This window comes from Malus sylvestris, chromosome 14, assembly GCF_916048215.2.
Source record: "Malus sylvestris chromosome 14, drMalSylv7.2, whole genome shotgun sequence".
Classification (NCBI taxonomy): domain Eukaryota; kingdom Viridiplantae; phylum Streptophyta; class Magnoliopsida; order Rosales; family Rosaceae; genus Malus; species Malus sylvestris.
In genome coordinates this window covers 2,592,474-2,615,343 of record NC_062273.1, presented here as the reverse complement: position 1 = coordinate 2,615,343, position 22,870 = coordinate 2,592,474, and the positions used below count along the sequence as shown (strand labels likewise).

The following is a 22,870-nucleotide window of genomic DNA, read 5'->3' as shown; positions in this document are numbered from 1 at the left end:
TCATGGCCATGAGCTGTTAGCGTTGGCACAAACGCGACACATAATAGTCAGGTCATGTTTTCGAAACTCGAACACGATACAATTATTAAAGGTGTTACACGATAATGACGTTGTTTAATATTCCTTAGTACAAAATTATCTGTAAAATATGGTTAATATATTAATTTGTCGTTCCACATTCAATTTAAAGAGCATCTCGAACAGGAGATGCAAAATGCCAAATCTATATTTTTCATGTAAATACACTCTTTTATTTATATTTTTCTACGAAGATAATAATTTACATTTCTTGGTCTCCACCATTTAAGAAATTTCCGACAAAGAGAAAAGGGTAAAAAATATAATTTGGTGTTGTTCATGCACGATTTTTAGCTCTCACATATTCATCTTAATTTTTAACCTTTGAATCAAATAAATCGAATAAAATTAATAAAAAAATTAACAAAAATGTGTGTGAAATAGAAAAAGGTATGCCACCTACATGATTTTTTTTTTTTGAAAAAACGATAATATCTACATTAAAAAATGATAAAATGTGTTAAGCTTACAATTACATTATCATAATAATATAATTTAACTTTACCCTTGACGAGAATCAAATATGAGATATTCCACTTGTAATACTACTAAAGTGCAGTAGCCAATAGCCAGCATGAAATTACAATTTGCATTTTCCATTTTCGTTGGTGCGGAGGATGTAAAAGATGTAAATAAACCCTAGCGTTTCTTTCTTCCCCCTGTTTCTTGTCTCTGTAAAACAGCTGCAGACACATCCAAAACCCTTTCAAGAAACCCTAGCAATTGGCCATGGGCGTCGCCCTGGACTCTTCCGTCGACCCTCCTGGCAACGACAAGCAACGGTACTCTCTCTCTTAAACTGGTAACTGGTTTCAGTTCAGGGTTTGGGGTTTTAGTTGGATTCCAATTTTCGATTTTTCATTTCATTTTTCGAATTAGGTTTACAAATGCAAGGCAAGCTCCTCAGTCAGCCATTGATATGGAATTCCTCGCCGCTCCTATCAAATCCGCCAAGGACAAATTCGCGCTCGTCCCGGAATTTCTGAAGGTTTCAACTTTAAACTACTATTACCATCCACGTATTCATTTAAATTTTAATTAAAAAGTTGCTACCCTGCTTGTTGTTCTTGTCATCATTGCTACTGTTGTTGTTTTTAGTATTTTTGATTCGTTGGAATTTAAGAAAGATGGAATTTTTATTGTACTGTAGGTGAGGGGGTTGGTAAAGCAGCACTTAGACTCGTTTAATTACTTTGTGAACACGGGAATCAAGAAAATTGTTCGTGCCAATAATCGGATTGAGTCGGAGATCGATCCAACTATTTATCTCGAGTTCAAAGATATCTATGTCGATAAGGCCTCGGTGATGTCAATGGGTAAAACTGATGATATTTCTCCCAATACATGCCGCTTATCTGATATGACGTATGCTGCACCGATAAAGGTTGATATAGTGTACATTCGAGGAAGTCATGATCGGAAGGAGAAAGTTGAGAGGAAAGGTGTGACTATTGGGAGAATGCCTATTATGTTACAGAGTTGCTGCTGTACTCTACTGGGGAAAAATGAAGCCGAGCTTGCAAAACTGGGCGAGTGCCCCCTGGATCCTGGAGGATATTTTATCATCAAAGGGAATGAGAAGGTGCTTTTGATGCAGGAACAACTCTCAAAAAACAGGATTATCATTGATATGGACAAGAAAGGGAACTTTAATGCATCTGTTACAAGCAGCTCAGAGAGAATCAAAAGTAAAACCGTTATTCAGATGGAAAATCAGAGGATCTATTTGATACTTAACCAATTTGCCAAGAAGATTCCTATTATGGTGGTCATGAAGGCTTTGGGAATGACGGGTGATCAAGAAGTTGTGCAGATGGTTGGTAGAGATCCGCGGTATGGTGCCTTGCTAATGCCATCTTTGGAGGATTGTGCAAAGGAAGGTATATACACACAAGAGCAAGCCTTGGACTACCTTGAGTCAAAGCTGAAGCGGTTTAATTTTTCTGGTTCTTCATCCGAGAAGGATAGTGCTAGAGTGATGAAACTTCTTCGAGATGTGTTTCTTGCAAATGTTATGTGTCAGAATGATTTTCGTCCTAAATGTGTATATGTTGCTGTAATGTTGAGACGCATAATGGATGCAGTTTTAAATAAAGATGCAATGGATGACAAGGATTATGTTGGTAACAAGCGGATTGAGTTGTCTGGTCAGTTAATCTCTCTTCTATTTGAGGATCTGTTCAAGACGATGATTACTGATATTAAAAAGATAGGAGACAATATATTATCAAAGCGTAGCAGGAGTAGCGCTTTTGACTTTGCACAGCAGCTTACGAGTGATAGAATTACAAATGGGCTAGAAAGGACCTTATCCACCGGAAACTTCAACATAAAACGGTTCAAAATGGACAGTAAAGGTATGTCACAGGTCCTATTTAGGTTATCCTACATAGGGTGTCTGGGCCATATGACCAGAGTCAAGCCACAATTTGAGAAGACACGAAAAGTAAGTGGACCTAGAGCCTTGCAACCTAGCCAGTGGGGAATGCTTTGCCCTTGTGACACTCCAGAAGGTGAGCAATGTGGACTGGTTAAAAACTTGTCTTTGATGGCTCATGTGACAACTGATGAAGAGGAGGGCCCATTAATGTCTCTGTGCAAGTGTTTGGGTATTGAAGGCCTGGAAATACTATCAGCCGAGGAGGTTCACTCACCATATTCTTTTCTGGTTTTCTTCAATGGAAACATCCTTGGAAAGCATAAGAAGCCACATCACTTTGCCAATGCATTGAGAAAGTTGCGTAGAGCTGGAAAGATTGGGGAGTTTGTAAGTGTCTTCGTCAATGAGAAACAGCGTAGTGTTTACATTGCCTCTGATGGTGGTCGAGTTTGTCGTCCACTAGTTATTGCTGACAAGGGCGTACCAAGGGTCAAAGAACATCATATGCAGGAGTTGAAGGATGGAGTACGCACTTTTAATGATTTTTTAACTGATGGGCTGATTGAGTATCTTGATGTTAATGAGGAGAACAATGCTCTGATTGCTCTATATGAAAATGAGGCGACAACAGAAACAACCCATATTGAAATAGAGCCTTTCACCATCTTAGGTGTTATTGCTGGGCTAATTCCATATCCTCATCACAATCAGTCGCCTAGAAATACGTACCAGTGTGCTATGGGAAAGCAAGCAATGGGAAATATTGCTTATAATCAGCTACAAAGAATGGACATGCTTTACCTTCTGGTGTATCCTCAACGGCCATTATTGACAACGAAGACAATTGAGTTGGTGGGCTTTGATAAACTTGGAGCCGGGCAAAATGCAACTGTTGCTGTGATGAGCTATAGTGGCTATGACATAGAGGATGCAATAGTCATGAACAAGGCATCTCTGGATCGTGGTTTTGGTCGCTGTATTCTAATGAAAAAATTTTCTGGCACGCTTCAAAAATATGAAAATGATGCACGCGACAGAATAGCAAGGCCCTATAGGGATGGAACTGATGCTGGAAGGATGCGGGCGCTGGACAATGATGGACTTGCTGCACCTGGAGAAATTATTAGAAATAATGACATTCTAATGAATAAACAGGTTCCTCAAGTGACGAGGGGGCCGCAGATTTCCCCAAGCCAACTAAATATTCCATATGGAAATGCTCCAGTGTCTTACAAGGGACCTCATGGAGAATCTTGTGTGGTTGACAAAGTGACCCTCTCTTCTGATAAACATAATAATTTATGTTCCAAGTTCTTAATTCGCCATACTCGTAGACCGGAAGTTGGTGACAAGTTCAGTAGCAGACATGGGCAGAAAGGTGTTTGTGGTACCATTGTCCAGCAGGAAGATTTCCCTTTTTCAGAACGTGGCATTTGCCCTGATTTAATTATGAACCCTCATGGGTTTCCAAGTCGAATGACTGTAGGCAAGATGATAGAACTTCTTGGGAGCAAAGAAGGAGTGTCATGTGGCAGGTTTCATTATGGCAGTGCCTTTGGTGAACCAAGTGGTCATGCAGACAAGGTTGAAGATATAAGTGAAACGCTTGTGAGGATGGGGTTTAGCTACGATGGCAAGGACTTGATTTACTCAGGTATCACAGGCTGCCCTTTACAGGCATATATATTCATGGGACCAATTTACTACCAGAAGTTAAAGCATATGGTTCTAGATAAAATGCATGCACGGGGTAGTGGTCCTCGAGTCAGTCTAACTAGGCAACCTACCGAGGGAAAAGCCCGTAATGGAGGACTACGAGTTGGAGAAATGGAGCGTGATTGTTTGATTGCTTATGGTGCTAGTATGCTGCTTTATGAGCGCCTGATGCTGTCGAGTGATCCTTTTGAAGTTCATGTTTGCAAAGAGTGTGGTTTGTTGGGATATTACAGCCATAAGCTGAAAACTGGAATTTGTTCCTCGTGCAAAACTGGGGATAAAATGTATACTGCAAAGATGCCGTATGCTTGCAAGCTCTTGATTCAAGAACTCCAGTCGATGAACATTGTTCCTCGCATAAAACCGGAAGAGCTTGAAAAGGAATGAAGTTATAGGTTATGGCTTCTCTTGACACCGCGGAGTCTGCAACGTACAAACTGCCAGTCAATCTTGCAGAACTTCCTTGGACACTTATTCGAAGGTGATGGATTTTTTTTTTTTTTTTTTGTTAGCATATCCATTGCAAAGGAAGAACCAACATTTCAGTATTATTTTTGTTAATTTCTTTTGTGATATTATCATCGTATCAAATAAAAACAACATGAAGTATACAGGGTATAGAGAAGTCATCCATTTCATTGTTTAAAACTATTCATGTACTCGACGACTGTGCATGTGCACCAAAGTATTCTTTCACATTACTCGTCATGGAGATGGGCATTTCCGAGGATTTATGATAGATAAATGACTAGTTCCGTGATCATCGACCTGACTCCACCTGTTAGGAAACAAAGAGTCCTTATCGGCTGGCGACCGCCAAATTAATCTCTATGGGTTTAAAAAATATTATGAAGGCCTGTCTAGGCGCCTGGCTAGACCAGCTTAATTCTCGACTTTCACTTAAACAGAAAATAGATAATTTTCATGTCTTTTCATCACTTCCATTGCCGAAAGGGATGTGCTATCCACACATTCCATTTTACTTCTCACACATCCCTTGATGATTTATGTCCATTGATTTTCTTCAATTCATCTGATCCGACGGTCGAAAATTAAAAATGTGTGTGAGAAGTAAAATGAGGTGTGTGGATATCACATTCCTGCCGAAATTGGTAAGGGCAATCATGTCATTTAAATAGCCCAGTGTGAGTACTTTAAAAAGGGCAATAAGGTCATTTTAGTACCCCAAATCAAAGCCTTAGCTATAAAACTTAGCGACTAATTTACATCGGCGGGGTTTTCTAGAAGCTCTGAGAGCCTGCCTGAGCGTCGTCGTCGTTCTGAATAATCTGAGACGTCTAACCAAATCATTTACTCGCAGCCATGGTAACCCTCCCTCTCTCTCTCTCTCTCTCTCTCTCTCTCTCTCTCTCTCTCTCTTCTGTGTTTTTAGGCCGTTTACAGTCTGTGGTTGCCGAGAAATTGAAAGTAAAATATGATCAGAAAATACTCATTTTTCCCTCCAAATTTTCTTGCCAACCAAACACATTACGAATTATCGATTGAAGGCCAAGGTAGTTCCGTGATCATCGACCTACCCCCACTTGTTAGGAAACAGACTCATTATTGGCTGGCTACCGCCAAAATTAATCTTTAGGCGTTAAATAAAAATTATGAAGGCCTGAACCTGTTTAGGCGTCCGGCTAGACCCGTCTAGTTCTCGACTTTTACTTAAACAGAAAATAGATAATTTTTATGTCTTTTCATCACTCCCGTTGCCGAAATTGGTAACTAGTGTACTTTTAAAAGGGCAATCATGTCATTCACCACTCGCTTGCGAATTCTGTAAAAAGGGCAATGAAGTCATTTAAATAGCCCAGTGTGAGTACTTTAAAAATGGCAATAAGGTCATTTTAGTACCCCAAAGCAAAACCCTAGCTATAAAACTTCGCGACTGATTTACGCCGGCGGGGTTTTCTGGAAGCTCTGAGAGCCTGTCTGAGCGTTGTCGTCGTTCTAAATAGTCTGAGACGTCTAACCAAATCATTTACTCGCAGCCATGGTAACCCTCCCTCTCTCTCTCTTTCTTCTGTGTTTTTAGGCAGTTTACATTCTGTGGTTGCCGAGTAATTGAAAGTAAAATATGATCAGAAAATACTCATTTTTTCCCTCCAAATTTTCTCGCCAACCAAACACATTACGAATTATCGATTGGAGTAGACTAACACTGTTTGGATTTGTAGATTTATTGAAAATATTGAGCTGCTGTTTTATAATTTTATTTGGTGTTGATTATATCTTTTTATTTGAATTTTTCGATTGGTTTAGTCGAGGAAGAAGACCAGGGAGCCCAAGGAGTATAATGTTACTCTTGGACCTGTGCTCCGTGACGGATGTAGAATTATCAGAGAGACGGGCCATACGGTCCACTTCTAACAACACTGATATTGTCCCCAACTTGGTAATTACCACTCGCACAATCCGTCAGGTATGGGGTTTTATTACAAAAGATATCGGTTTTAGTTAAAGTGGGGCTAGGATATTTAAACTATTACTTTTCTTTTTGTATGGCCGATGTGGGATTCAACACACCTCTTCACGTGGGACCCAATTAGTGGGTCACACGTGAGAGATTCACACATCGGCAACCACGTAGAGCTAAGGGGACTCACCCTACACGCGGGCCAAGGGACCCACCATCATCGCGCGGGGCCAAGGGGACCCACTATCACATGGCAGTACAATACAGGCCCATTCCCTGGCTCTGATACCATGTAGAATTATCAGAGAGACGGGCCATACGGCCCACCTCCAACAACACCGATATTGCCCCAACTTGGTAATTATCATCTGCACAATCCGTCAGGTGTGGGGTTTTATCAAAAAATGTCTCGATTTTAGTTAGAGTGGGGTTATGATATTTAAACTATTACTTTTCTTTTTATATGGCCGATGTGGGATTCAACAACGGAGAACATGCCTTCGGTGTTACTCATATTTTTGCCTCATTTAATGATACCTTCATTGTAAGTGCCATATTTTTATCTTTTCGAATGTAATTTACCATTTTCATTTGTAGTTGAATTTATATGCGAAATTATTGCTTTCTAATTGCAGCATGTGACTGACTTGTCCGGTAGGGAGACTCTTGTGCGCATCACCGGTATGTTTTTCGACATCTCTCAGTTGTTACTTGAAATAGTTTTCGGTATTTTTTGATTTGCAACTGCATGGTTGGATGCGCTCCACAGTAAATTCGGATATTTGTAGTTGATTGTAAAGCTATGTTACGGAAGCTTAGTGATGTTAATGTATGATGGCGCATTGGCGCTCTTCTTAAACCGTTCCCCTTCCATAATTGTGATGAATAGAAGTGACCGTTTCTTGATGCTTCGGTTCTGTTGTGGACTCTTGGCATTATTGTCCTGTCATACTCTGTTGGAAGATGATTTTCTTTTGATTATTCCACTGCTGTTGCCATCATTACCCATTTTTTCCCCAATTTCAGGTGGTATGAAGGTGAAAGCTGATAGGGATGAATCATCGCCTTATGCAGCTATGCTTGCCGCTCAGGATGTTTCTCAACGCTGCAAGGTTTACCAGCCCTTTTATTTAAATGATTTTTATTTCAGACCGAGTTATATGATTTACATCCGTCTTTGGCTTCTATTTCTGAGTTGTAATAATAGAATTAACTAGATAATAAGCCCGCGCGTTGCGGCGGGAACCACTGTTTCAGGCGTAACTACATGAATAAAACACATTAAACTTGAATAAATTCAACACAATCATGAATGAACAAAGGGGCACATAAGTGAATGAGGTCGATAAGATAAACAACTTGACTTTTATATACATTCAACTAAGCTAACATGTAAAGACATTGCACAATTAGTAGGAAGAAACTGAGTTAAGACTTGCTAATCTATCACCTTGTCTTACAGAAACCCACTTAATACTCTCATAACCAGTTTGCTTGTACACCGCAAAGTCCATCAGTTGTTCGTATAAAGAGGTATGCAGAGGAGAAATACAATAACTATTGATGCCACTTTAGTGGGAAAAAGAAAAGCATGATGCAAAAACATATATGCTTCCAATGATTCATCCTCGAAGACAAAAATATGAACAAAGAGAAAGAAAAGCTAATAATAATGAGAGACGTAACAGTAACACTAATAATAGCAGTATAGAACTATGCTTTTTTCTTAATTATCAATGTTGGATTGCTTTCTTTTCTCATGGAAAAGTTAGGATTATGGAACTTTCTTTCATTTTGTTGAAGTTCATTCTCTGGACAAACTCTTGATAGAGCATTTCATTTTCTTTCTTTGAGATTTCACAATGAACTTCATCCAAATCTCCGGTGGTACTGTCCCAACCCTCTGACATAACCTTGAAATCAGGTTTGTAGGTAAGGGATACCATGTGGAATTCGCGGTCATGAGAATTAAAAAATCTGAAAAGAGGAAAGGAGTTATGCACTATGAGAAATAAAATCTGGCTATTAGATCAGCCAAGCACCACTAAGCTTATAAATTTGCGACTACAATTAACGCAGCAGGAAACCTTTACCATCAGTATGAAGTATGCACAGAATATTGATATCATTACAAAATTATTAGAACTACAGGACCCATTGTATATAATAGAAGTAATGCTTGTGAATTGATATCTTACTCTGGGCAGGTGTCAAGCAGGAGCTCAACAGAATCATCTAAAGGACGACCAAGCTTTTTCTCCTCTTCCTCCTCAAGCTCTTTAAGCCAAAGAATAGCATGCACTCTCTGCCTCATAATCCTATAATCCTTAGCCAACCTCTCAACAGTATAAACCTCAGGGATTTCCTTGTGCTTCTTATACATCTCAGCCTTCTCTGAGTCTTTGAGATAAGACCCTCTCGCACCAGGCTCACTTCCAGTTCTCTTATCCTATCCTCAATTTCTTGCAAACCAGATACCATTGGTGATTGAGATAAAGAAACATAGATTATGAGATTAAAACAAAACTGCACAAAAAGGATACAGAGCCGACGACTTAAAATGTAACTATTTACTGTGTTATGAAATACGAATTTAAAATGTAACTATTTACTCTGTTATCAAGCAACCAAGTTATGAAATACGAATTTAAAATGTACTATTTACTGTGTCTGTAATGAATCTGTGAAATCAAATAGTTAAACCCTAAAAAGCACCACTGCAAATAGCATAAGAAAATTGAATTAACCCTAAAGAAATTGGGAGAGAAGAATATGAAAAGGGAATACCTTTCGGCCCTTGTTATTGGAAAAAAACCCAACAGAGCAAAAGCCTCCAACTCTAAACACTGTTGTGGGATTTTTGAAGAGAGCAAGAAAGAGAATATATCAGAAGAAATAAAGCCAAACTGCACTGCTTTTATATATCAATGTTTGAAACAATCTTTCAAATTTCTAAAAAAAATTAATAATACTTTTAAATAATGAACAGAATCTCCCTTTTGGTCCAAAAGAGAGAAACAAATAATAAAAGAATAGAACCCATAACCCTTTAAAGCCAATTATATGTGGGGGTGGGGTTGTGGGATCACAAAAAGTCCAAAATTTTTTTGCACCGCCCATGAAAATTAAACATTGACATTGATTCACAGAGAAGAATATGGGCAACGACAAAGATGGGATGCGGGAGGGGAGGATGAGAATAGAGGGAATAGACACAGACCAAAAATATAATTAACAACTAATGGCATATATATATATATATATATCAAGGACACAAATAGTTGCAAAGGCGTGGATTATACCTTTTCATCTTGGATTTGAGAACTTCGTGGCCTCCGCCTTATTTTTGAACACCAGATTTGAGCTCTGTGTGCTCAAATTAAATGAGTTCATCCAGGCATGGGCTTCAGATCTCACTAACTCTCTGCAAGCATGGGCTTCCTCCTCAATTTCCGTCATATTCTCTCTGCGCTCTATCCCTCCTCCCTCACTCAATCAGGTCAGAGAGCAGGCAAATCTGATGTGGACTTCAATGTATACGAATCCATGGTTGAACTCATTTCGTGACAAACTGAGTGAAAGAAATGAATCATCAAATTAAGATCCACATAATTAGTTGCATTTGTCACTCTTAGATATCTACAATTTAAGATCCGCATAATTAGTTGCATTTGACACCAAAATACCAATCATTCCAAAACACCATTGAAGCACTGACAAATCACAAATTTCACCAAATTCAAAAGCACCCAACACCCACCAATAAAATTTGGAAAAAGTCCGATTAAAAGGATGAGATTGCTTGAAACAAAACCCCCAAAATCACAAAAATGAAATTTTAACAGAAAACCCATTTCTAAGCCCAAACTTAACACTTCTAACACATAATTTTCAAACCACAAAATTACCCACCCTAAAAAGTCAACCTGTTCGTAATGGTAGAGAAGGGTTGAGTAGTGAAACCCATATGATCAAACTCACCGAATACTGAAAAAAAAAATTAATAATTACCTCAACAGCTAACGGAGCCAAAGCCAAACCCCAGAGCTTCGAATGGCAGAAATGATAACAGAAACATGAATGGTCCTTCTTCCTTCCCCACTACTGCTGCCACTTTCTCTCTCTAAATGAGTTACCATTACACCAAACCATTAGCATGCAAGTATTTAACTACAATGTTTAGTGCTTTGCAACTGAGTCATGATACTGAATCAAAAGAATAAAAAATCATATATTCTTGGTCATTTTATCATGAGATCATACCACCACAATGCTCAAAATCCTAAATTAGTATACATTTGCTTACGCAAAATCTATGCTCGTCAATTCAGACCAACCCTCATACATTTGCAGCTCAAATCAGCACAGGAAAAAAAGTGCTAGGCATGTTCCCCCAAAAGTGAATTTATCAGTCTTTGAGATGGGCAATAAAAACCCATCAACATTGTGTTTTCAAGAATCATTTTTCTTTAAAAATAAATAAATAAATATAATAAAAAATCAGCTTTTTCGATAATGAATCCAATTAAACAGTTCAGAAGTCAACAGAGCAAAAAACAAAAATCAAGTCACTTTTTATATACATTTTAAATCAATTAGATCAATCAGATAACAGATAGAAGATGGAATTCCACAAAAACTGTAACAAAAGTCCGCTCATTTAGGTACAATTACTACGAAGATTGAAGTTGAAAACATGAAAGGAAGTAAATTTAAATCATTTTGCCCACACTTTCCCAGCAACCAAGCAGAGAATTAAGAAATTGAAAGCAAATGAACTGATTGGCGCAATCAATTTAACCAAAGAAATCCGATTTTACTACGATGGGGGTAAATATGAAGAAAAGGGTGAGAAATTACTTACAGAGAGAGCTTCGACAACTTGGCCCAGAAAGCCAGAGAGGAGATCCTTTCTTATGAGAGAATCAAATCAGTGTTATGAACCTCACGAAATTCGCATTACAGAAACCCATCTGAAACATTTTCATTCAGAAGAATCATTAGTTTCTCTCGTTCTAAATTGAGAACATGTTGAAGAACTGACCAATTGCATACCGCATAATAAAACCTAAAACTAAAGCCAACCCAGTTCAGCAAATGAACGTACTATTAGCTAAAGGGATACAAATTTTGTGATTAAATCAGATAACACATATCTACTTTCAAATTGCAATCATATGAGAAATTGGTATCTCTATAACAATGTAATATTTGAACTCCAATTATCGAAATCCAATTAACAAATACACTAATATTTGTACACAAATATAATAACCCAATAATTTAGCAAGAATGAAAAGGAAATAATATGAACAGAGAGATATGTATAATGACCTGGAGGTATACCTTACAGACAGAGTCATTCTTTCGCTTCTTCCCTCTTGATGCTGCACATAATTTCATACCAACAGTAAGAACAATGCAGATTATATACACTTTCAAATTGCAAGAGAAGTTAATAAAACAGGATATATTTTCAGTACCTAACCTCTTGGCATCCTAATTCAAGAACCGTATTCAAGTTATGATCATAAATGAAGAATGCATGTTGGTAAATTAGTTAACTACATTGTTACTTTTTCAGTATCCCATATCCATTATATTTACCCCTATGAAGGGTATGACCGTTAAACCTCAAAGCTCGCCCAAAAATAGGATGGTTCATGTCACATGCCAGAATTACACACCCTACATCTAACATTCAAGAATAAATCCAAATTTCATGATTGGGCAACAACAAAGGAAATGTTAAAAGATGATAAACCCAACCATGATAACTTCTTAGTTTAGTATGTTTTGTGTGTATTAGCTTTGCATTCTTGTCTGTTCTCTGTTTCTGGTTGAGGTACTCATGCTTCTTCTTATTCTCGTCAGTGTTTTTCATCAGACGATCCAACCCTACCCATTCATCCCAACTGTTGAGAGAAAAAAAAGAGAGAAAAGGTCAATAAGATAAATGAAATCAAAAGTTTCAAGAGATATTAACCACTGAAAGCTTAAGCATTAGCCTTCATCTCCGATAAACCTCCGTCATCAGAATCAATTACAATATAATGGTCTCATAATAACATCTGCTGTGGTCTAATAAACTAAGGTGAAAGGACCACTTAAACTGAAGCGAGATGGCAAATGATAACCGAAAAATAAAAAAAACATACAAACTGAAGTAGGGAATGGCACACCAATTAAATGAGAAATGTAAAACATTTTGAATAAAAGAAATAGAAGAACGATCACAGTAAGAGCTCCAAGAGGACATTTTAGAGACGAAATGAGCTCAAAAGTTCAGAACACGCAAGTCAAATACTTTAGTAAAATGCAATGATTTACCAATCTCACTACCACAAAAGAACATACAACACAATCTGAGAATTAGGAACTTCTGGATTGAATCCAAAATCACCTGGTCAATGAATTTAATAAGCTTAGTGATTAGGTTGCTGAAAGATAATTGAAATTATAAAGAAACGAAAAAGGGGTAAAATTATACACATGGAAAGACAGTGAACCCCAAACCCTTATTTTCAAACTCAATATATTAGCCATTTTTATCATGCGAACACATGAAAAGCCAAAGTTGCTGATAATGTTTACAACAACGAACACATCACAACTTGGTGTTCTCACGCAAAACACATGCAAAAGTCAATACATTTGGTTGTTTTTATTAAAGAACCAGGCTCAACTTAAGACATAACGATTGCACATTCCACCGTAACAACCGCAAATAAATATACCTCAAAAGCCAAAGGGCAAGTTCTCTGTCCAATGATCCAAGTTCCTGAAAATCGCAACACAGCAAAGCCATTAACACTAACTCACAGAACAGCAACGACAATAACAGCTAAGAAATAACAATGAAAATCTATTTGCGCCAATCAAACACCGCTGGAACAGGGATCATAGCAAAGGCACAACAATTAAACGATTAAAAACCACTAACTCAACCATTTTCTCGTGCAAACAAAATTGTCATCTGCATCCACTTTAAAACCATGCTTGTTCAACGATATAATCATACCAAACAGAAAGACTCGATCCATTGTTAACATCACCAACCATAATTCCCCACCAAAAAGAACACAGCTCCATACATTTGTTAGGAATGATCACAGTCGCTGCGAACCACAGAAAGGGGAAACAAATAATAGGGTAATGAACAAAAAGGGGCAAATTGCATACAGTTTGATTTCTGCAGAGAAGCTATAACACTGAAAGACCAACACAACAGGAAGAAAAAGAGAAATGAAGAGGAAGTGGTATTATCAGACAATGAAGAAAGCAGCCAAAATATCTGTTTTTCTGTCCCAATTTAATAATTTAAAAACATATCTTGCACTCCCAACTAAAAGTTGAATAACCGAACCAGAACCAGACAGAAAAAAAAAGCAGGAAAAAAAAACAGGTTCCTAAGCAAGTTCAAACCAGAAGCAGTGAAATAAGGGAAAATTTGGTTCAAAAAGGACACCTAGCTTTGAAAGGAATTGAAGCTGCCAGTTGGGAGAAATCCTCATCAATGCTTGCAGAGATAGCTTCCAGCTGGAACCAAATCTCTGAAACCAACCCTCGGTTTAGGCGTCCCTTCATGCCTCACCGCTTCTCTAAGCATACCTCACCGAGAAAAAACAAAACCCAAATTCCGGGCAGCCCTACCTATTGCATTGCTCATCCTACCCCTCCCTCTCTCCTCCAATTTTTCCTTCCAGGAGTCCTGCTCTCTCTTCTCTCTGGCATCGCACGACCCCTCTCTCTTCTCTGCCATAGGACGACTCCTCCTCTCTCTCTTCTCTCTCGCATCACACGACACCTCCCATCTCTTCTCGCTGGCATCGTTGCAGGCTAGGCCTGCCCGTGGCGCCATCCATCCGAAAAACCCAACCACAAACAAAACCCACCAACCCAGTCACAGCCCAAACCCGCAAAAGCCCATACAACTAAATCTGAAAAGAAAAATGCCCAGCCGAAATCCTTAGTGAATGTTAAGTCCGTAAATAGAGTGAAACCAGAAAAACAAAATATTATCAAATAAGTAATAATTGGAAAAACATAAACAACTTACAGCCTCCAGCTGTATGAAAATGCTTGTTTAATTTTCTTATGCTGCTTTTAGGAGATGGAAATGGAGGCTTATTCTTGTCTTGTGCTTAATGATATCAATTTCAGCTTGCTCCCAAACGTACTGCAAAAGCTTAAAGAAAGTTACAGACTTTGCAAGTAAACAATAGCCGCTAATTTTTCTCCAAAATTTTCAGATACCTCATTCCCAAACATACACACAAATAAAATAAAAGTAAACACTCCACAGTACCAATACACAACCAAAATTTGAACCTGAAAATCCATCTTCAAGGTTCTATCAAATGCGAGCATTTACTCAATTTTAAGAAGTTGTATTGTTAAAACTTAAATCCCATGATGAACCCACATTCCTTAATCTTTTCCAAAGAAGCAATAATTCACATAATGTATCCAAATTAGAAAATAACATATGATTCATGATATCTTATACTTTCATATCCAAGTTATGTTTATGCAAATCATGAGAGGCACACATTTAAATCTCATCCCACACACCCTAAGTAAAAAAGAAACCAACTCCTCCATCATTCAATGTCCAAGCAGATTTAGCATGTGGAGTAATAGAATATCAAAACGCAAGTTACAATTTTTAATGTAATTTAATAATTATTTCTTCAACATTACCTCCAAGTAGTTCTTCCGATGGAAATAATTGATTTCAAGTGCCTAACCAGTGAGGCACCCTTTCTTTCCCACACTCTGCTTAACAATCCATGAACCTGAAGAGAGAAGAATCAGTTATAAGTTAATTGATCTTTAGTTGGTTCCATAACTTGCTAATACGAAAAGAGAACAAAACAAAAAAAGTTAATCGAAGGATTTTACAAAAGCTACAAAAATTAACTAAATCTCACATAAAAAAAACCCAGAAATTTAATGAAGAATTCTCCAAAACCCACAAATTAAAACGTAAAATTCTACAAAATCATGAAAATTTTAATACAATCTAATTATATTAATCACCAAATTGAATTAGATCTTCACATCCAATAAGTAACAGAGTTTGAAAACATTATACCCCAAGAAACCCCAAATTTACAGAAATTGGGAGCAAAGATCGACGAGATCTCACGAAGCCGACATCGAAATCGTCAATCGTGTTGCAGAGCACAGTTTTTTCGTTTTGGATTTCCAGATAAAGATTCAAACCCAAAACTGAGTAATTTATAAAAAAAAAATTCACTGAATCGATTCAAGAAAGTGCGAAAATTATCAAACCTGAACACCTCTTCCGCCGTTCGCGGACTCGAGCCCATCTCCCTGCTCCTCTCCTCCATCTCACCGAAGCTCTCGTGTTACAGAAATGAAGGCCAGTTTGAGTGGTTTTGGTTTTAGGAAGCAAAAAAATGTCAATCACAGTTTTAACAAAGCAAATGGGAAACAAACAATGAACAATAATTTCTTAACAGTGTTTTACCTGTTGAATCAGAGGACAAAACCGAAAACCCTCTCCTCTCCCATACCTCCCTCAGACATCCTCTGCTCACCAACCCCGTGGGGTAACCCGTTAACCCCAAAAAACGCACAGCATGCTCTCTGCCCTATCTCTCTCCCTGTCCATCCGTCCCTCAAAAAGTGGGAAAAAAATCTCTAAACATCACTCCCACTCATGAAATCGAGGATCTGCAGCAATGGTGCTGAGATCCCCACTCCTTCCTCTCCCTCTCTCTCTCTCGCTCCGTCTGTCTCTATCCATCTCTCAGAGGAAGCATGGCCTGCCATCCCCGAAACCTGCACTGAATGACAGCAAACCCAAACCCACCCCAATCCGTCTCAAATGCACAGGACAAAATTACCCTCCTAACATTTAATAACTACGTTCCAACCCAGCCCCAAATCCCACGGTTGTGTTGTAAATAAAGCAAAATCGAGGGGGGAGGAATTGAACTCAAAAGACAAAATCACCCTCTGAATTTTTGAGAATCACCCCCCAACCCAGCCACATTCGGCTGGCATTGTTGTAAATAAAGCAAAATCAAAACAAAGGTGAATAGTGCCTGCCCTCCCCCCTACTTTAGAATAAGTAATAATTTGTTTTGGTGACTGATATCGTAGGAGCTTGGCATTACTGCTCTACATATAAAGCTCCGGGCTACTGGAGGGAACAAGACCAAGACTCCTGGTCCAGGCACCCAATCAGCACTCAGAGCCCTTGCTCGTTCTGGCATGAGAATTGGTCGCATTGGTAATCTCCTTTGCCCTTTCACCTCTCTGTGGTCTTGATAAATTTACAATGCATCAACATCCTTTTTCATTTACTCCCACTCTCATATTAAATGTGTGTTGTTCCACTCGTGATACCTAGACAATTTAGACTTGGGGAGTGATGTTTGGTGATTATGGAACTTCGTTTCCTTCAAGTTAAATATTTTTGGTTGTTTTCTTATAAAAAAAGAGTATTCGGGTGGTTGTTTGTAACGTTCAGTCCTGAGAACAGTTATTTTGCAGTTCTTGATATTTTTTTTTCTTTTTCTGTTTTGACAGAGGATGCGACTCCAATTCCCACCGACAGCACTCGTAGAAAGGGTGGTAGAAGGGGAAGAAGGTTGTGATTAACTCGCCTTCAATTGTGTGGTTTTCTGCTGCTGCGGTGGTTTGGGAGATATTATGATTTTGGATCAAAATTTTATCATCAGCCATTCCATCAACCCAGACGTAGTTTTGAACCTAGTTAGATTATTTGCCGGAAAAACAAGTAGAATTTAGTTTGGTTGACGATTATCATTCGAGCTTTACACAGAACAAATGATGGTATTCTTGTTATCTATATATGGTTTAAAATCTAGTACTTGGGTTCTGTGTTTTGTTTCTGGTAGACCTGAAAAGTTTCAGTCACCATATTTATCATGACATGCAGCAACTTAGTAGACGCAAGTGTTATGATACCAACCTACATGACACGTATACACGGTAACGGTCATGCATTGTCTCATGCCTATGTATATATGAAAATAACTGAAACCCTAACTTTTTGATACATATATACCTGAGGCCATTTTACAACAGTGACTGTAAAAACCCCAACCCCAGAAATTTCCTTTTTTTCTTGCTGCCCTTGTTATGTCCTAACTGGATTCTTGTTTTTCTTGCTGGCTTTGTTTCGACATTCTTTTTTCACCTTTATTCTTCACTTTACTGTTTGCATGCCTTCTCTCTGGTTTTCCCTGGCTGCCTTTGTTATGTCTTAAACAATATAGGATTATATGAGCCGCTAGTCTGGGAAAGTAAACCATCAATTTAGATTTTATATGGTCAGAATATATTTGTACAAAACCATAAATCATTTCTGTATCCCAAAATATAGAATATGCATAAAGAGGGAATGCTCCTCTTCAGTCATTGCACCCTTTCTAAATATATATTTTGTAAAAAAAATTATGATATCTGATTAGGGGCTTGAAGGTGTAGGGATGTTTCGCCTTTTCAATTAGTTGGAGAGTAAGATCTTGAATATGGGTAACTTCGCTTGTTTTGCCTACAGAGTCAAGGTTGAATACACACACACACACACACTTGCATATGAGAAGTGATGCAAAGGTCATCCCTACGTTTGTGTGCCTATTTTTTTTTTGGGTGTGCTATCCACACATCCCTTTTTACTTCTCACACACCCCTTGTTAATTTTTGTCCGTTGATCTTCTTCAATTCATCCGATCCGACGACTGAAAATTAAAAAGGTGTGGAAGAAGTAAAAAGGGGTGTGTGGATATCACACCCTTTTTTTTTTACTTTGATGCATAGCAATAATAATCCAAAGCTCCTGAATAATGAGTTATAAACATATTAATAAATGATGCTGGAATGCTGTGATAAATCTTAAATTATGTATCTAATTTAATATTATTTAATTTAAGATATGCAATAGGTTTACCTTATTTATATATATTGCTTTACGAAGCTTCAGAATATGGTAAAAAACATTGGGTAGATAAGGATACAACTGTTGTCTTCTCTTCCTTGTTCTTCATTGATTGCATCACAAAATTATGAACGAAATGTATACATATCATAATTATATGAATGCAATTAATGAAGATAGAGGAGAATATGCATATTCATAAAAGAGATAAATGCATCTACCATCGTTTGTTAATATCTTCGTCATTTATTATACAGGAGACTTGAATCATTATTACAATACATAAAATGTCAAAAAGGTGGCACGGAAACTTAAGATGACCTTTGCATCACTATTCATGTGTAAGTATACTTATTTATTCAATTTTGTCTCTATAGACGAAACAAGAACCTTTACCTACATTCAAGATCTTACCCTCCAACTAAATATCATGATTTCTTGCAAAATATATATTTAAGAAGGATGCAACGATTGAGGAGGAGCATTCCCTCTTTATGATACGATTTCCTATATTTTGAGATATGGAGATAGTTTTACGATTTTATGCAATTACATTCCAACTATACAAAAATCAAACCATGATATAATTTTCCAGACTAGGGTTCATATATGAATAATCATAATATTGGAAATCATAATATTGTATCTCTTCAGTGCTGCGGGGAGAAGAGGAGGGAGAAAGGGTATAAGAAAGGTTCTTTTTTATAATAAAAAATAGGAAATCATAATATTGGATAATGACATGTGGCACTATATGAATAATCGAGAATTTTATAAAAAATCTGAATGGATATTTCTAATGGATAATAACACATGACACTATATAAATGAGCGAGAATTTGAACAAAAATCTACGATGATAATGATACGTGGACACAGGGCATTATATAAATGATTGAGAATCTTATAAAAAATATGAGTGGATATTACTAATGGATAACGACACATGACACTATATAAATGGTTGAGAATTTTAACGAAAATCTACGACGATAATGATACGTAGAGGATAAGAGGAAGAAAACATTAAAACTATTATATAGGGCCCAAATAGCCACACTTTTTAACAAGAGGCCCAATTACATCGGGTCATTCCGGGTCAAGCCTTGGCCCCAAGCGAGAAGCCCCAAGAAATGAAACCCTAGAAGCTGATTATAAAACCCTAACGAAGCCATTTCCGCCTCTCACAGAGACACAGCCAAAGGAACCTAAAGATGCAGATTTTCGTGAAAACCCTAACCGGGAAGACCATCACTCTTGAGGTCGAGAGCAGCGATACCATCGACAATGTCAAGGCCAAGATCCAGGACAAGGAGGGCATTCCGCCGGACCAGCAGCGCCTCATCTTCGCCGGAAAGCAGCTCGAAGACGGCCGCACCCTGGCTGACTACAACATCCAGAAAGGTCGGTCTTTTTTTTCTTAGGGTTTTAAATTTTGGGGATTTTTCAGTTGATTGTATTTCATTGCGGAGTCTGATTCGAATTGATTGCTCTGTTTTGATTCAGAGTCGACTCTTCATCTCGTGCTGAGGCTCCGCGGAGGGATTATCGAGCCTTCTCTCATGGCTTTGGCTCGCAAGTACAATCAGGAGAAGATGATTTGCAGAAAGTAATTATCTTTTTTTCTCCTTGATGTGTGAATGTTTTCTTTTTGTTCTAATTTGTTGTTAATTTAGTGGTTAATTTAGTGGGACAATTACTTAGCCTCCATTTCAGATAGAATGCAATTGAGGTTATACTTGTCCCGACATAAATTTCCATTCTCTTAACTTTGTCAGCTGGGCTTAATTATTTTCAGTTGATTTTCTTGAGTGGAACATTGATTAATTGCTGTTATGTTTGGGGAAATTTGGAAAAATAACCAAATTTTAGATCTCATATAGAATTATAAACACTATTTTAATTTTATGATAATTATAACCAAAACTTGATGTAAAAGTATTAATATACCCTTAATACTAGGGTTTCTCATAACAACCACAACACAACCTTTAAACTACCTTAAAATGTTGAGGATTACTGCAGATTGAGGCCACTGAATTAACTTTCTCTTTAATTAGCAAGACAACCTATGAGAATGTTCTTCAGAAGGTACTAATTCCATAGCTAATTATTATTTTTGTAATTAGATACTTCGATTTAGTGTTTCACTGACTAAATTGCATACATTCCAAAATATTTTTCCAGTGGATGAAGAAAGAATACGAAATTGCATATGCAAAGTGAATAGTGAAAACAAAAAAGTGATGAAGATTAATTTCTCATTTTAGGATAGTTTAAAGGTTTGTTTTGGTTGTTGTGAGAAACCTTAATATTAAGGGTATATTAGTACTTTTACATCAAGTTTTGGTTATAATTATCATAAAATTAATATGGTGGCTATAATTCTATATGGGGTCTAAAATTTGGTTATTTTTCCAAATTTCCCTTATGTTTGTATAGCATTTGTTATGTAAAAACACTTGCTTAATGTTGCTTCTAGACCCTAATTTAAGTGATTAGTTGACGATATTAATTAATGATGTTTCAGAGATGAAGATATTAGTAAATTTGGTATTGAGATTTTGATTGGATGAATTAGGATTTTCTTAAGTGGCAAATGGCTAGGCGTTTTTTGTTGTTTTCTTTTCTGAGCAAGTTACACTCTGATTGTTTCCAATAAGAAAATCCGTTTAATCAACTTTCCGTTTATTTTTGTGGGTTGGGCGTTGTGTTGAGGTTTTGGTTCATCCTTCATTGTTGAGACAATTACTTAGCCTCCTTTCTGTGTTAAAGTGTATTGAGGTTATGCTTGTCTCGATATTTATTTCCATCCATTAATTGTGTCAGCTGCGATCAACAGTTTTCAGTTGATGTTCATGGGTGGAACATCCTATTGTTGCTATGTTTACTTGATAGATATTGTAGGATGTGATTGTTTTCGTTTTGATTTTAGAGCTTGACGTTGAGATAAATCTCATGGTTTCTAGTGTTTCAACATTGTCAACTAGGCTTTTCCTGTAATTGATCTTAATATTCTATACAATGTTAATTGATATTGTGTTGGATGTGTATTGTTGTTGTATCCTCCCATTGTTTTTCCACTTGTATTGTTTCAACACTTGATTTTTATGTGATAATCCAAATGATAGATTGTTATGCTGACATCTAAGTTTTTCTCATCTCCCTTGTTTGTTAGGTGCTATGCTCGTCTTCATCCAAGGGCAGTGAACTGCAGGAAGAAGAAGTGTGGCCACAGCAATCAGGTACTTTTATTTTTCTTTGGATGTATTATGGTCGCTGCTTGCTTACTGCATTTGAAATTTGATTGTAGAATTGTATATGATCATGACTGTTTTGCTGGGAATCACTTTATGTTCTGAGCAACTGAAACTGCGATTTTGGTTTTTTTGCAGTTGAGGCCGAAGAAGAAGATCAAGTAGACTATCGTCCAAATATTTTTATTACTTGTCTAGACTGGAGTTTGAATTTTTGTCAGTTGAAGTCATTTGCTTTGTATCGGAGTTGAATTACTGCAGTTTATATTAACATTTGATGCATCTTGGGATAATTTTGATCTCTTGGTTTATGTTTGCTTCTGTTTCATCATCCTTTTCTGATGAACTTGTTGTAGGCCTTTGTTTGTCCCTCTGTTGCCTTATCCATTTTTTCCCTCGTTTCTCATTTTTCGTCTTGTTTTCGCTGATCGACAACTTTTAGTTCTTTTGAATTGCATTCAAAAGGTACAAAGTTTCGGCTGCCGAATAATGTGATGGTCGAATATAAGCAGAGGCGGTGGTTTGTGCGGTAGATTCTTGTGAACGCAACATGTGAGAAAAAATTATGAGTTCACGATGCAGTTTTTGAAGTGTCACTAATAAATTCTTTATTTTTTCATATTTGTCACATATGAGGAGTGTCAACAGAATAAATCTCACATTGAAAAATAAGAGATTTTACATGTGTTTATAAGTAGTTAGGCTATCACTTGCATTCTACGGTGATTGCATGAGTTTAAATCATCAGCTGGCTATAGCAAATTCGATAGCACGTAGCAAACGTATCAAATACATATGAAAATGTATAACCAGATTGACCTCTTAAGCATGAGGTAACAAAAGTTAAAAAGGTATGTGAAATCAGCTCTCCATCTTTCATGTTCACTTGTTTCTGTTTGATATATTCAATCGGATGATCAGAAATAAAAATGAACAAAAGTTAAAAAGGTATGTGAAATCAGCTCTCCATCGCAAATTGTTGGGGTTTGTTGGGGCCAAAAAATATTACATACCAATCCAACCAAGTCTTAGGGCCCAATTGTCATGCAAAACCTACATTCAAGTCCAAACACATGCCA

General features: G+C 37.3%; 3 protein-coding genes, 1 long non-coding RNA gene and 1 other non-coding gene across 12 annotated transcripts; 4 read left to right on the top strand and 1 right to left on the bottom strand.

Moving 5' to 3' along the window:
• Nucleotides 1-657: 657 nt before the first annotated feature.
• On the top strand, nucleotides 658-4,783 carry LOC126599388 (DNA-directed RNA polymerase III subunit 2). Its single transcript, XM_050265760.1, has 3 exons — nucleotides 658-860; nucleotides 958-1,066; nucleotides 1,229-4,783. Exons 1-3 carry the CDS (start codon nucleotides 808-810, stop codon nucleotides 4,559-4,561), a joined length of 3,495 nt encoding a protein of 1,164 aa, XP_050121717.1. The 5' UTR covers nucleotides 658-807; the 3' UTR covers nucleotides 4,562-4,783.
• Nucleotides 4,784-5,432: 649 nt separating this feature from the next.
• Nucleotides 5,433-17,472, top strand: LOC126599389 (40S ribosomal protein S14-like). 2 transcript variants are annotated; one of them, XM_050265762.1, is made up of 7 exons: nucleotides 5,433-5,500; nucleotides 6,443-6,602; nucleotides 6,730-7,140; nucleotides 7,232-7,277; nucleotides 7,623-7,708; nucleotides 16,731-16,860; nucleotides 17,160-17,472. In XM_050265762.1, exons 3-7 carry the CDS (start codon nucleotides 7,060-7,062, stop codon nucleotides 17,225-17,227), a joined length of 411 nt encoding a protein of 136 aa, XP_050121719.1. In that variant the 5' UTR covers nucleotides 5,433-5,500; nucleotides 6,443-6,602; nucleotides 6,730-7,059; the 3' UTR covers nucleotides 17,228-17,472. The 2 variants fall into 2 exon arrangements, with proteins under 2 accessions (XP_050121719.1, XP_050121718.1); XM_050265761.1 differs by lacking the exon at nucleotides 5,433-5,500 and adding an exon at nucleotides 6,074-6,176.
• LOC126599390 (uncharacterized) lies at nucleotides 7,841-16,435 on the bottom strand. Of its 7 annotated transcripts, XR_007615104.1 has the most exons (14): nucleotides 15,894-16,435; nucleotides 15,300-15,394; nucleotides 14,656-14,775; nucleotides 14,065-14,536; nucleotides 13,618-13,714; nucleotides 13,334-13,377; nucleotides 12,366-12,511; nucleotides 11,943-11,983; nucleotides 11,461-11,569; nucleotides 10,608-10,719; nucleotides 9,899-10,167; nucleotides 9,384-9,442; nucleotides 8,795-9,058; nucleotides 8,010-8,573 (listed from the first exon to the last, which is right to left on the bottom strand). It is a non-coding gene; the product is annotated as an uncharacterized LOC126599390 (long non-coding RNA). The 7 variants fall into 7 exon arrangements; XR_007615099.1 differs by lacking the exons at nucleotides 8,010-8,573; nucleotides 13,618-13,714 and adding an exon at nucleotides 7,841-7,859 and having other exon boundaries at nucleotides 15,894-16,429; XR_007615101.1 differs by lacking the exon at nucleotides 13,618-13,714 and having other exon boundaries at nucleotides 14,656-14,784; nucleotides 15,894-16,432.
• A 2,230-nt stretch (nucleotides 17,473-19,702) lies between the features above and the next one.
• LOC126600009 (ubiquitin-60S ribosomal protein L40) lies at nucleotides 19,703-22,084 on the top strand. Its single transcript, XM_050266504.1, has 4 exons — nucleotides 19,703-19,938; nucleotides 20,041-20,143; nucleotides 21,713-21,779; nucleotides 21,930-22,084. The coding sequence occupies exons 1-4, from the start codon at nucleotides 19,749-19,751 to the stop codon at nucleotides 21,954-21,956; spliced, it is 387 nt and encodes a 128-aa protein (XP_050122461.1). The 5' UTR covers nucleotides 19,703-19,748; the 3' UTR covers nucleotides 21,957-22,084.
• Nucleotides 20,256-20,356, top strand: LOC126601045 (small nucleolar RNA snoR99). The gene has a single exon (XR_007615677.1). It is a non-coding gene; the product is annotated as a small nucleolar RNA snoR99 (small nucleolar RNA).
• Nucleotides 22,085-22,870: the final 786 nt, after the last annotated feature.